At 38.6% G+C, this 15,115-nt stretch overlaps 1 protein-coding gene across 1 annotated transcript in view; it reads left to right on the top strand.

The window, feature by feature from the left end:
- LOC585484 (fibropellin-1) overlaps positions 1-14,582 on the top strand; it is a 35,246-nt gene extending 20,664 nt beyond the window's left edge. Inside the window, exon 10 of the mRNA XM_030999956.1 lies at positions 14,439-14,582. Coding sequence (XP_030855816.1) covers positions 14,439-14,582 — 144 coding nt within the window. The remainder of the gene's footprint in view (positions 1-14,438) is intronic.
- The last annotated feature ends 533 nt before the right edge of the window (positions 14,583-15,115 follow it).

The raw sequence follows: 15,115 nt of genomic DNA, 5'->3' as shown, positions 1-15,115 counted from the left end.
TTTTGGAGTGAAATGGATGAACAGTCGTAGCGACTGTTCATGAAATCAATAAACACCTATTGAAAAAGGCTGGCTAGCCCGGCTATCGAAAAAAAACGTCAAAGTAAAGTTACGTATCACTGAAACAAAAATAATGACTCCTCATATCAACTGATTTTGCTGCAAAACTGGTTTGACAAATGGCAGAAGATCGATACGTTTTGAGTTCCGAAAACCCGTGTAATAAGAACCCCTTCCCTATCTGATTAGTGCCATTTTTCGTCTTTGATGAATTTCACTTCTCACCTCTGATAAGTGTCCCCTTTTATTTGTACATGTGCACCCTTGTTCTTTCTAATATGTACCCTTTTCCTTCCGATTAATGCTCCTTTTCTTTTTCAATAAGAGCCCTTTTCCCTTTTGATAAATGCCTCTTCTGACACCTCTGATAGATGCCTCTATTAAAATCTAATTGGTGCCCCTTTTCTTTCGACATATGCCAATTAACCTTTGTAATAAGTGCCCTTTTCCATTCTCACAAGTGCCCGTATTCGGCTCAGGTAATTGTCTCTTTTCAGGTACAAGAAGTGCCCCTTACCATCTCTGATAAGTGCCCCTTCATCTCTTATAATTGCCTCTTTTCAAATCTGAGAGGTTTCCGTTATATTTTGACAAAAGCCTCTTTCCCTTTGTATGCCCTCTTTTCATGTTTATTGGTACCCCTTTTAATCTCCAATGAGAGCCCATATTTAAATATAAGAGGTTCCCCCTCTAACTTTGTAGTAAGTGCCCATATTATTTAGACACCAACCCGTTATCATTTTTATTTAGTGCCATTTTCCTTCTAAAATTGCCCTTTTGTCCTGTCATAAGTGCCTTTCTTCATCTAGAGAGTCCACTTCCAGGTGCTAGAAGTGCTCCATTTTCACCTCTGATAATTCTCTTTTTTACTTTGACATGTGCTCTTTTTCTTTTCTTATAATTTCATAAGTGTCTTTTCCCCTTTCGATACGTGCTCCTAATATAAAGCTTTTTCTGTGATTTCACCCAAATCTTGCTCGCAATTTTAAACCGGTGTATATATGTTTCCATGATTAGATTGTGCTGAAAACCCCATCAGGGTTGTACTTCTCAAATCTTAAAACTGTTGCTCGCTCACTTCGCGCGCAAATAAATATTAACCCAATCACACCACCTGCAAAAGTATGATGCTAATAAGCAGTATCTTGGACCATGTAAAGAGAGAAACAACCTTTAAAATCATATCTGATAATGTAATCACCATGTAGGGGTATAAACAAATGTCTTAACATTGTATATTCTCGCTTTGAGATTTCCCTTTGTCGTTGGCTCTTTTTCAAGAAAGTGCCATTTTGTTGGACCCCCCCCCCCTACCCCCACTTTGAAAGACGCTCCGCCGTACCTGCCTGGACCCCACGCCGTATAATGCTCCGTCCGCTTCGCTCGCTCTGCTCTACTTGGACACGTGATATACTTCCACGGCAGTGCAGCTATAGTAGACCATATCTGCGTGAAAACACAAATCTCTCTCTCTCTCTCACGATCATAAGCTTCAACAAGTGTTACCACACTTGTTCACTAACATGATGGGGATTTACGCACTAATCAGGAGCATAATACTTGCTGGATTTGTACTACAGGTAAGAATATAATTATTTGTGCTACTACTCTCACATATTTGTATGTTGACAAGTTCGAAAGTGGTAATTCGTACAATGCAACTAGGATATAGTCATATTGTTTTCACTCATAAATATCTACATGTACATATATGTATCAGCCGACATGTAACTTCAGTTACGCAACACTTGACTAATTAAGATAATTTAATTTGCTTCGTTTCCAAAACTTTAACTTTTGACAACGGTTTCCTCCCAAAAATGTGTCCTGAAATGTATGTGTCATATATATAGGCCTATATTTCATACACAAATTGCCATGTAGTTGTTTTCGTTAGGGCCGTTGCTTCTCTATTCACTTATAGGGACTTACCAAATATATACGATATGCATTACAATACTGTTTCTTCAACCCCCCCCCTCTCTCTCTTTCTCTCTCTCTCTCTTTATTCATCCTGATGTCCGAAACGTTGTGACCTCATCGTGAACTTTTGATTCCCATCCTTACTTTACTTTTTGAAATTGCCCACTTTCAGAATATGTAATTTGCAATTGTCATAAATCATACGAAAACGTTAATCAAACAGATATTTTTCATCTATAATATATGAAATATGAATATTATGAATATGAGTAGTATATGTATAAAAACAATACCATACATTCTGCATCTAGTCTCAGCAAAACTCGTCTTGTCTGGACAATGTTAACAATAACAGATGAACTAGACTTTTGCAGAGTGACTTGCTAAGCTTACAGTAAGATCAAGGTGAAACTATTATGGTAGTTCTTGCTCTGAACAAAATGGCATTCCTGATCTGCCCCCGAATATGGAGTATACTTACAGTTTATTGAAAAGTATCTATTACATTTCTTCCATGCGTTACTTATTTATACGTGTGTATTATGGTTTACGTTGGAAGACGATTAGGCAAACATAGAACCAAGGAGGAAGGATGTCTAAGCACCCTTGGTAGAACCATGGACCTAGTAGAACTTCCCTACCATTCCTACTACTTAGGTCTGCGACTTTCATACTAAAACAGCTCTCGCTCAATACGAGATTACAAGTTTGAGTTCCGTCACAGAAAAAAACAAGAAAAACAAGAAAGTAAGACTGAGAAGGAAATATATTAAACGCAAGGAAAAAATGAAGAGGAGGAAGAAGAAGGAAAATAATAGTGATATTATGATTATTTGTAGTTATCATGTATATGATGATCATGATGATGTTCACGAAAATAAAAATGTTGATTATGATGATGATGATGATGATGATAATAATAATGAAAATACCACTACTACTAAAAGTAATGATAATGAAAATACTGCAACTACTACTATTACTACCACTACTAATACAATTATAATTATACAAAAAAACATATTGTCCATTGATCAACTTGGCTCGCTTCTCTCTCCCTAACACTTTCTCTAAAGTGCAAACAATCATGATAATCATCGCATCCCTTATACAAATTTCTTGAAGGGAGTGTGGCACCCCCTTCCCCGGGACACTGTCTGTTACAGACTTTATCCTGGGTAGACGAGGGTTGATAGTCTTTAACCTCTTCTTGCTTTTATTCCCCTTCAAATACCAAATTTCCTTCGAAGGAACGTCACCAATTCTAATTCTAATGAGCTTTGTAAGTAAAAGACAATAGCAGCTTGATGTCCATTAGGAACAGTTTATATATTTTAAAACAAACAAAACAGAACATGTCTCAACATGTGTAATGAGTTTTACAAAAGCAGTATTAGAGTATAAAATAAACTTTGGATTATTTGAAAACAAACAAAACAAAAACACGTCAATATATATATATATATATATATCACAAGTTGTATAAAAAAAAAAAGATTGAGCAGGGGCTAGTGATCCAGGAAGCTCAGAGATTTCGGGCATTTAATTACGGTCTGATGAGCACATTTTGATACCTTATTTGTGACACGGGCAGGTCGAGAATTGCCGTGGGGTCCAGGGGGTGGAGCCCCAGAAGCTTAGGGGGTATAGGCATTTAATTACAGTGAGATGAGCATATGTTGATACCTTATTTGTGACACTAACAGGTCACGAATCTGCGTGGGGTCCAGGGGGCGAAGCCCCCGGAAGCTCAGGGGTATGGGGCAATAAATTAAGGTCAGATGAGCATATTTTCATACTTTTATTTGTGACACTGGCAGGTCACAAATTGGCGTGGGGTCCAGGGAGCCTAGCCCCCTAAAGCTCAGGGGTTTCAGGCATTAAATTACCGTCAGACTAGTAATAATAATAATAATAATAATACATAACATTTATTAGGCGCTTAATACTGATGTTTCTAAGCGCACAGTGTTCTGATTAAGAGAAGACTATAACCCGTAGAATTAAATTAGAAGAAAAAGCAAAAATACAAAAGTAACATAGATAAGGTAAGAAAAACAGTGGCAATCAACTAAATAAAGACAAATATGGTGCGCACCTCCATTGACCGACGCACAACTGCAATTTACAATTTGAAAAGATAGGTTTTGAGTAGAGATTTGAATTGAGATACAGAGGGGGCGCAGTGAATAAAGGCGGGCAGTTTGTTCCAGAGAGCGGGGGCAATAACTGAAAAGGCGCGGTCACCATACCGGGTGTTAGTGCGGGGTCCAGGTGTTAACAGTAATGTGGAAGATGAACGAAGTGTTCGTGACGACGTACGGGAACGTAAGGATATGAGATCGGAAAGGTAAGAGGGGGCTAAGCCATTGATAGCTTTGTAGCACAGGAGAAGAATTTTGAAGGATATGCGGTGGTGAATTTTAAGCCAATGTAGTGAGTTCAATATTGGAGTTATGTGCTCTGATTTACGCGAGAGAGTCACAAGCCGAGCAGCGCTATTCTGTACCCTTTGAAGTGGGACTAGATGTGACTGAGGGAGGCCAGAAAGAGAAGAATTACAGTAATCGATATGGGTCGAGACAAAAGCATGGACTAATTTTGAAGTTGTGGGTCGGTCAAGTAGCCTCCTGATTCTACTGATCTTATATATACCAAAGGAAGCAGACTTACAAATATTACTAATGTGTTGTTTGAAAGTAAGATTGCTGTCAATATTTAAACCAAGGTCACGCACAGAAGCACAACAACTGAGAGAGCCATCACTCATAACAAGATCAGGAAAGGGGTCTGAGTTCCGAAATTTAGAAGTAATATGAATCATTTCAGATTTTGAATCATTAAGGCAGAGACAGTTTTGAAAAGACCAGGTTTTGATTTCATTGAGGCAACTGGTGAGTTTGTTTGCGGCTACTGTCCTGCTGTTTGGGTGAAGAGTTACATAAATCTGGGTGTCGTCTGCATACATAGTGTGTTGAATATTCTGATGAAGGTTAATAACATTTGAGAGAGGGCTGGTGTAAAGAATAAACAGGAGGGGGCCGACCACGGAACCCTGAGGAACGCCGCAGATGAGGGGAAATGATTCCGAGTTGGTGTCATTGATGATCACCTTCTGAGTTCGGTGCATGAGATAGGAGCGAATCCATTGAAGTACGGTGCCGGTGATGGAGAAGTCGTTCTCTAAGCGATGGAGTAACAGGTCGTGGTTGATAGTGTCAAATGCGGCAGTGTAATCAAGCAAGATGAGGACAGCTTCATTACCCTTATCTACAGCTAGAAGTAGGTCATTTAGGACCTTGACAGTTGCAGTCTCAGTAGAATGATGATTCCGATAGGCAGATTGGTGGATTGGAAACAAACCGAGATTGTCAATGTGGGCTTTCAGCTGTAGTGACACAATACGTTCCAAAACCTTCCCAAGGAATGGCAGGTTTGCGATGGGCCTGTAGTTCTTAAGTCCATTCGTGTCGAGACTCGGCTTCTTTAGGAGGGGAAGAAGCAGAGAAGTCTTAAAAGACTCTGGAACTATTCCGGATGATAACGAGAGATTGAACAGTTTGGTTATGTGAGGAAGGTATCCAGTATCCAGGTGTCCCCCAAAGGGCCCTAGGTGGGGTCCATGGGGCAGGGCCACCGGAAGTCAAGGTGTTTAGGCATTCAATTACGGTCAGATGAGCCAATCTTGATACCTTATTTGTGACACTGGCAGGTCACTAATTGATGTGGGGTCCAGGGAGCGAAGCCCCCTGAAGTTCAGGGGTTTCAGGCATTAAATTTCCGTCAGGTGAGCATCCAGGTGCCCGCCTTAAGGCCCTAGGTGGAATCCAGGGGCCAGAGCCCCTGGAAGCTCAAGGGTTTTAGAAATGTAATCACGGTCAGATGAGCAAATTTGGACACCTTATTATGTGTGACAAAGGCAGGTCACTATTCTTTTTTTTTTAAGAATTTGCCATTTTCCAACAAACGCCTAAAAAGGTATAGTTTATTAAACATTGAGGAAAAATTTCGGAATCTCTGTCATTTCAGCAACATTTGTAAATCACCTTTATCGAAATAAAAATAAACCACGTTTGAATTATATTGGGGGGGGGGGGGCATCTGTCATCCCCATTCCCCCGCCCCCATTAGTACGCCAGTGCCCCCCGATCTACACCTTGTTGGCAGGAAAATCGTTACTGATCTCCCCTATACCTTCTTCTTTCTCTTTTTTTTCTTTCCCTTTCTCTCCCCTTTTCCTTTCATTTCCCTTCCTTCTTTCTGTTTTGGGTTTGCTGGGGGAAGGCAAGGGCCTTTCAGCCCCCCCCCCCCCGATCCACACGTTATTGGCGGGATTAATCGCCCTTGTCACCCTTTTCTTTTCTTCTTTCTCTTTTTTGTTCCCTTTTAGCTCTCCTCTTTCCCATTTTTCTTCCTTTCCTCCTTTTGTGTGGGTGTGGGGGGGGGGGGAGGCAAGGGCCATTTGGCCACCCCCGAACTGCAACTTGTTGGCGGGAAAATTGCAACTGATATCCCAATACTTTTCTTTTCTTCTTCCTCTTTTTTCCTTCCCTTTATCTCCCCTTTTCATTTTTTCTTTCCCTTTCCTTCCCAGTCTCTCTTATTTTTTGATTGGGGGGAGGGGGGGGGGGAGTAACAGCTGGGAGGCAAGGCCCTTTCGCCCTCCCCCGATCTCCTTCTTTCCCCTTTTTTGTTCTTCTTCCTCTTTTTTCTTTTCCTTTCTCTCCTCCTTCCTTCTCTCTCTCTTTCTATTTTTTTTTGCAGGGGGGGGGGGGCAAGGCCCGCTCGCGTATTTTTTATTTACACGGCAGCGAGGGGAATTTCTCAATTAATTCCAATGAAACTGCTCGTCTAGACTAGACCGAATCGGAGTACGTACGTACAAATTGCTAGGCCTAGGTCGTCTCTTTCCAAATTTATTAATTTATTGAATTTTGTCTATAAAAAAAGGAATAAAAAGAAAATAAGCGGAAGGAAAGGGGATGGAAAGAGAAAGAATCCTAAAAATAGTCATTTATGACATGAAATTGTACATGATTGTGTATATACCGGTATATAAATAATTCATAAAGTAGTGTGTGGTAAAAATAGTCAACTGTGACTGATTGCCAAACAAAATCAAATCAAGAAGAAGAAGGAGTACAGCAGTGCAGTGTTAGGGAATGTAGATCTAGAGAAGGAAACGATGAAAGACATCTAAAGGAAAACAAGAAAACAAAATATTCTAGATGTCTTATGCAATAAACAGTGACGGCAGTATGATAATTATGAGCGACAGTGCGACACCATGGCACCAGGGCATAAAGTCTCACCTCCCTGATGGCACAGAGAAATCGAGAGCGTGAACATAATATACATGCCCTCGGCCACGTACCAACAACACAGAGTACATCGACAGCACAAGTCATATTCAGTACAGGCACTACAGACTAGACTCTCCGCGAGCGGTTTCATTGGAATTAATTAATTCAAATTAATTTGTCTTGCGTTCAAATTAGACGGTTTTAGTGCAATCAGGTATATCTCGGGTTTAAATTCCCTTTTCTAGTTTTAAAATCTATGGAATTTTCGTTAGAATCTACGTATGTTTCATTCAAATTAATGAACAATGTGCTTCTTTCGCTATTTTGTCATTCGATTTGGCGCAGAACGATTTTCTGACAACGCGACGGTGTACTTTTAGCATTCTAATTCAAATTAGCACTTTGTGCACTTAAATTGATGGTCAACATACATTTCTCGTTTATTACACAATTTTTATAGCTCATTCTTTTTCTTTCAAGATTGTTTTTTCATGTGTATTTCATCATATTTCATTTTCTTGCATTTATACACTTATACTTCAGCATTTAAGTTTGATTGTTAAGAAGAAAAAACGACTTCCATCTATGGACCTGATGGTCTCAATATTTTTGTAAATGTTCAAGTAAGGAAGTTGTTTGTCTTATGTTTTATCAAAAATTTATCATAATTTCATCATAACTTAATTATGGAGGAAGGGTACAATATTGTGACTGGGGTAGGGACTAGAGTCAATAATTTGAACATGATTCATTATTTAGCCATGTCTTTAGCCATCGATCTGCTGGCGGGCAAGTAAATTATGAAACTCTTTATGAAAAACAGAGGGGTGTGCTGGGTATAAGAGACGATGTGAATTACTCTTGTAAAATTCCGAGTCTGTAGTAAAAAGGGGCGATTGAGGGTACCCCCACCTTTCCCGGGTATATGAACATGTCCGCGCAGAAATGCCATATCCCTTGATTTCGCCCCTTCTTTACTTTATGACTGACTACACCCATCTGCATTGTCCTAAAAATTAAAAAAAATGGAATAACAGCTTAGACCCCAATGGCAAATCATGCATTTTAACTGCATTATTTAAAAACTGTAAAAGTTTGTTGCAATTCTTCCCCCTAACATTCCTAACTTGAATAAAAATATTACGAATACGAATGACAGGTGTTAATTTGAATGATAAAAATTACGCTAAGTGAATATTAATTTGAATGCTAGTTGAGCAGTTTCTAAATTGAATGACAGATCTATGAAACCCTTTGACCAAAATCCTAAATTAAATACAAAAACTGGAAAATTGAATAATAATTAGCATAGCAAAGCCGATCTGCGCTAACTTAAATGCAAAGTAAATGAATTCGAATGAAAAAAGGCACGAATTTGGCCGGGAAATCCTATATATAAGCTTTTCAATAATAGGCCCGTTACCATGAATAAGGCCAAGGCTCATGCATCGTACGCTGTACCCGCGCATGCCGTGTACAAAGGTTTTAAAGGCCCACTGCACTACTGGTAGCTACTTGCGCCCTCTTTATAACAAACAATGCCTAATCGGTGACCATTGGTCCCCCATGATCCTCTTTTTCTTATGTTAACTGAGAGCTGAGTTGATGAGATAACCACCTGTCCAGTGACCTTGCAAAGCGGTCTAATCCCTCCTGTAAACTACGGCAGATAAGCTTTAAATGAGATCACGATTCGACGTACTCCTAAATAAAAATAAAAATCTTTATAAAATGGCTCTAGTATTTTAAGCATCGTGATTGGTCAATACGCGTCACATGACATTGACAAATTTTTGATGCAAGCACGATTTTGCAGAAATGAGTGCAGAAAAAGCGCAACAAAAAGTTATATTGCACGTGACCATGGAGATCCAATGCGCGCGCGTACGTGTAGTACGCGCTCCCTCGAGTGCATTGCAATTATTGTAGGCTACGCGTAGCTAATATTGTACGCTCCACCAAGATCCCCAGCGCAACGTACGCGTAGCTTAGCTCTAGCATGGACTTACTAGACATAAAAAGCAAATTTTTATTTTACTTTTGCCTTGGATTTAGGCCTGTTTTGACTTTTGGATTTTATAATGAAGCCAGGAATTTCAGCTGTCTGATGTAGATTCGTCTCTTGACCAATTGTGCGAAACGTAAATGCAGTGTACGCTCGGTTTCTTCAGATGGTTCGCACTGTCAACTCGCCGCAAGCGGCTCGTTGCACAGAGCGGCACCAATCTAAAGAAACCTCGCGCGTACTGCATTCACCGCTATTGCACTCTGGGACGTGCGTTATTTGTATACTGTTGCATCAAAATAAAATTATACGTTCATTGTATGTTATTGACAGAAGTTATATACATCGGACATTATACTTTAGCACAAAAGGGTTATCTATAGAAGAAGGTGGACAACATTATAAGAGAAAGAATAACGATTTCTCGTTTATTTATACAAAAATTAACAGCATAAATACCCCTACAAAAACGGAAGAAATCTTGAAGAGAGAGAGACAAGAAAAATATGAAAAGGACCCGACAAATAAAAATAAATAAATAATAGGATTCTAGAGCAGAAGATGATAGGGAAAACGTAATAGTTTGGAAGTATTAGCAAATTTTGACAATAATAGTGTGTAAGTATATTGACAAAGTATATACAAACAAAAATGACACAAAATATTTGAAAGCATTTTAGATCTACCGGTATATAGAATGATTATACGTATTGAGTTATTTCTGAGGCCTATCTACATCTATGTTACGTAAGGGGAACAATGAACGTGACCACAGGTAGAGTTCGTTGTCATGGTTATAAACTCGAACAATAGAAGGGCGGATTATGAGGTAGGTGCTTGCATGACCTTCTGCTCGTAACCGACAAGTCACCGCATTAAAATTAAATTGCAAATAGTGTTCAACAACACGATGGTGGATGAAACTTTCTCATATTCGAAGATATATGACCTTCAGACCATATTGTTTCATTATTTTTTATTCAATCAATCAACGTCAAAGAATTGATTTATCATCGCTCTTCACTTTATTATTTCACCTTTGTATGTACTTTCATTCGTATGCATCACGAAAGAACACTGAATTGGATTCTTCAATGTTTGTTTTGATTAATTTCCTCCCTTTTCCTTCTTCCTATTTAACACTGATACAATTTTCAATTTTCTTAATCAAGGCAAAAAATTATTTTCATATTTTCTTTATGCAAGACAGGGAGAGAGAGAGAGAGAATATGTTAAGTGAAAATCATCGAGTACAACCATGAATTGCATCCTTTTCAATATTATTCAATTCGCGGAAAATATTCAGAATATGAATATGATAAATCCACATAATACACCAACGCTGTTCAACGCATCCAACGCTCCAACCATAGCCCATATGCCAATGCACCATATTTATCAAATATGAAAAGATTTTTAAATGAAATGTGAAGAAAAATCAAATGTACAATGCACTAACAGGCATCAGTTGAAATCATGAATTCTCTGTGACTGGCTTAGCACTAGTTTCTGAGGGACCAGTCACTGAAGAGGAGATAAAGGGAAGGAAAATTAAATAAGAAGTAAAGAAAAGAAGGGGGATATCAGTTGCAATTTTCCCGCCAACAAGAGCTAAAAGGGACCAAAAAAAGAGGAAGAAGAAAAAAAGGGTGAAAAGAATTCTGATGCGGTGTTCGAGTAGAATTCTGTGGGATGATGATATACTTGCTGACTCGTAGCTTGAAGTGTCTATATCCAGATATCTGTTGATAGTATTATAGAATATAGAAGCCTGAAATGACCTTCTGCTCGTAACCGACAAGTCACCGCATTAAAATTAAATTGCAAATAGTGTTCAACAACACGATGGTGGATGAAACTTTCTAATATTCGAAGATATATGACCTTCAGATCATATTGTTTCATTATTTTTTATTCAATCAATCAACGTCAAAGAATTGATTAATCATCGCTCTTCACTTTATTATTTCACCTTTGTATGTACTTTCATTCGTATGCAACACGAAAGAACACTGCATTGGATTCTTCAATGTTTGTTTTGATTAATTTCCTCCCCTTTCCTTCTCCCTTTTTAACACTGATACAATTTTCAATTTTTCTTAATCAAGGCAAAATATTATTTTCATATTTTCGTCTTCTTTCTCTACTGATTTAATGAAACGTCAAAGCTTCCGCGCTTCGCGCGGACGGGGGGGGGGGGGGGGGGTAAATGAATTCAGACGAGGATTATTTTTCGAGAACGGTACAACGAAACGTCCCTGCAACATCTTTGCTGATCTTCTTCTCAATATTTATTTATCGGTCGAGTTACATTATTTGTTGTTCTTTTAGAACAACCATATTTCAGAGGATTTTTTTCACAACGAAAAACTTCTCCATGTTTCAGTCCTTGCGCGATCGTCTCCAGCTCCAGCAGATATTGGGCGTCAGCGTGCACATCGGTACTACCGGCGCAGTATAGCGACTGCTGACGGCCGCATTAGCTGCACTGCGAGCTTCCGTTGTTTGTATCAGTAATACATAGAGATGGGAGAGAAAGCGCCATCTAAGTTCCATTTCATTGGTTTAAGGTTTGAAAATTGAAACTCATTTTATGTTAAAGTTATATAAGAAAAGATAATCTTTATTTTATAATTCCACGGGGGCGACTTTTAATTTTGCAATCGCCCCCGTGGGCAACCTGACGGGGGCGATTATGGAGCTCACGGGGGCGAATTGCTCATCGCCCCCGAGTATTTTGGGCGCTGATAATGAGTAATATGAAAGTACAACAAACAGGAGCAATTGATAACGTTAGTTTATATTTTGCACGATTGGAGAAATAAAGTATCTTGAATTGTAATCTTGAATCTTGTGCAAGAGTATTGATTTATCTTAATAACATTTCGTTTGTGATGTGAGCAAAATTAACGCAAATTTCTAATCGAATGTCAATCAATGATTTGTTACCTTCCTTCCATTACCCCCACCTAACAAAACAAACAAAAAAACGGATACACATTAGTATACTTGGGGGAGGGAGGAAGAAAAAATAATGAGTGCAGTTTTCACATTTTAATGAGATTTATTGAATGGAAGAGTAAAATCAACCCAAATTTCTAAACTATTATAAACGAATTTTTATAATTCATTGCTTTCCTTTCCTTATTCATCACCCTCCCCATCTAAATAATGATAATAATAATATGATAATGATGATTATAATGATAATAATAAGCCGGAGAAACACTAGCGTACGGGGGGAGGGGGGGGGGGGGCACGGGGCAGAATACGGATAGGGAGGCAGACTGCACCCATAATGGGTGGCCAGTGAAGAAACAAAAGAGCGGGAGAAAAGAGAGAGAAAGAGAAGAGAGGGAGGAAAAGAGATGAACAGGAGCAAGAGAAAATATTTTCTTTGGAGAGGGCTTTATACCAAGTTCAAAGAAAAAAAAATATTTAAGAAACTTCCGTAAAATGTGTTTTGCCTCTATGAGTTAAATGACAATGGAATAGCATAGTCTCCAAACAGGAATTCATGAATCAACACATTGGCTTTATGGCCAGCACGCAATTGTTTTTACCGGCGAGAGAGAAAAAAAAACACTAGTCTTTATTTCCATGAATTACTGGAGAATTAAATTTGAATGGGGCTCCCATAACCCGTGTGTCTAGATTGACACCTCCAAGTTACCTCCCCGAAAAAAATCTACTTTTAAAATATTCATTCGGTTATATATACACAGATAAAACGTTGTTTAAAATGCTAACAGTTCTTTACAACACAACAGCTTGTTGAATTTTTTAAAGAGGTCTTATTATTGGTAAACAACCCTTTTAAACGGGGTTTTGATTGTGCATAATGATCCATTCCAAACATACAGGCCTGAATTCACAAAGGAGGTTTGTCGACAAAACTTGGTTTTCGTTCGTCATATGACGCGTTTTACGCGTTTTTTACAAACCTGGTTTGTAAAGAACAAAAGGAGGTTTGGCGAAACAAAAGGAAGTTTGAGCTCAAACTTTGCTTTGTGAATTCGGGCCACAGAGTACAGTGCTAATTAGACCCGAACTCAAGCTAAGATAAAATAACTTAATTTAGCCGCAGGGGGAGCTAAACAAGTATGACGAATCTTTCAATGGGTTGAAAATTAATTGCGGGTTTTCTGGCTTGAAAAAGACGTCACGGTCTTCGGACACACACATGCGGCTTTTCGTGGGCAAATCGCGCATCCGGGTTAACTCAATACAGTTTTCATGCATGCGCTCTCAGGTTAAAAGGCTGCAACTTCTCGCACATGAGAATTAATCCAAGGCGCCTTAAACAAACAGAAACAGATTATTAAACAGACTCGAAAGAAACGGGAAGAAATAAAGGAACAACAAACCAAATTGACTAATGTGGTACTAGAACTACTGGCACAAAGTTGTTTGTACAAGTTCAATAAAAGAAACTTTGATAACCGGATTTAGGGTCATGCAAGAATCAAGTGTTCCGATCCCTGCTTCCAAAGTTTCTACTAAATGTTCCAGTCGATAATGAATCACCAGTTGTGAACAGACGATGATAAATAATTCATAGTTGTTCATGGCACGCGTGGCCTCATTTTCTCCAACTGCTTTATACACGTAATTCCTAATTTGGAAACATTTTACTTGAACGATCAAATATTTAGACATTCAGAGGTTGTCGATTCTGCAAAGCCATACAGGCACAATTTTGTTAACGGTGCTGACATCTTTTGCCAGGATATTCACTTCTTTTGAGAATTTGCGTGCGAGGAGCAAAAAAGGAAATAAGGTGAATATCGCCCCACAACGATTTCTCGAATATTAATATTTTTAATTATTTACCAGATTATATGAAGGGGGAGGGTCTGCCAACTCTTCAGCCCTCTCCTTCGCCTCGTACGCACCTATAAATAATAACTCTAAAATGTAAAAGTAAACAATTTTGTCCCCCCACCCCCCCCCCCCCCCCCAAAAAAAAAAAAAAAAAAAAAAAAAACAGAAAAAAACGCAACAACCGTCTTCATGATGAAGCTCGAGAGTTGAACATGTAATGTTTATAACAGTTTGGAATTGTGTAATGATTCTTTTTCTTGGGTTTACAACCAAAGTTTTTTCACGCGTAAGATTGTGTCTTCATATTTTCTCCCACATCACAGATCCAGGGGAGGGTGAAAGTTTCATTCGAACTATCAGACTTTGAAAACACCGGTCACAAAAAACTTGACGGGGACTGTTGCGACTTCCTATGTGGTAGTTGCGACAACAGATTCAATCTCTGCTTCGATGCCTACAGTGGGTAAGAAGATACCTAATGACTTTTATTTCTGTCTTGCAGCTATAGTCATCACATTTCCCGATTTCATCCAACCACCCTTTTGAATCGAAAGAAAATTTTATCTGTATACAGAGTATCAAAAAGAAGATATTTCCAAGTGAATCAACATAAACGAGAACATTTCCGAATTTCATTCGAAGCAGTGAAGAAACCTTGTTTTAAACTGATAACTTTTGTCGATGGTTATATGATAACGATGGTGATAGCGATGATGATGAGCGATTGAAGTTTGAATAGAAGACCTATTTGAGACAGTTTGATTAAAGAATCAACAAAATAATTTGCTTTAGCCCAAAGTCTTTTTCATTTCATGTTGAATAATGTATCACAGCATATCATTGAGCTCCTACAGATTAATATGTATGCACATTTAATCACTTCATCACGGTCATCGACAACTCTGTATTGCAGTCTAAAATGCCGTTGCTTTTATCACTGGAATTGTATTGATCAAGTTTTACAATGCCACTGCATATTCTTCACATATTTAGCCTTCGT

The sequence above is a fragment of the Strongylocentrotus purpuratus genome, unplaced genomic scaffold (assembly GCF_000002235.5).
Source record: "Strongylocentrotus purpuratus isolate Spur 01 unplaced genomic scaffold, Spur_5.0 spur5_scaffold_6, whole genome shotgun sequence".
Taxonomy (NCBI): Eukaryota; Metazoa; Echinodermata; class Echinoidea; order Camarodonta; family Strongylocentrotidae; genus Strongylocentrotus; species Strongylocentrotus purpuratus.
Note: the sequence above shows the minus strand (reverse complement) of the source record. Positions and strands in the feature narration are given on the sequence as shown.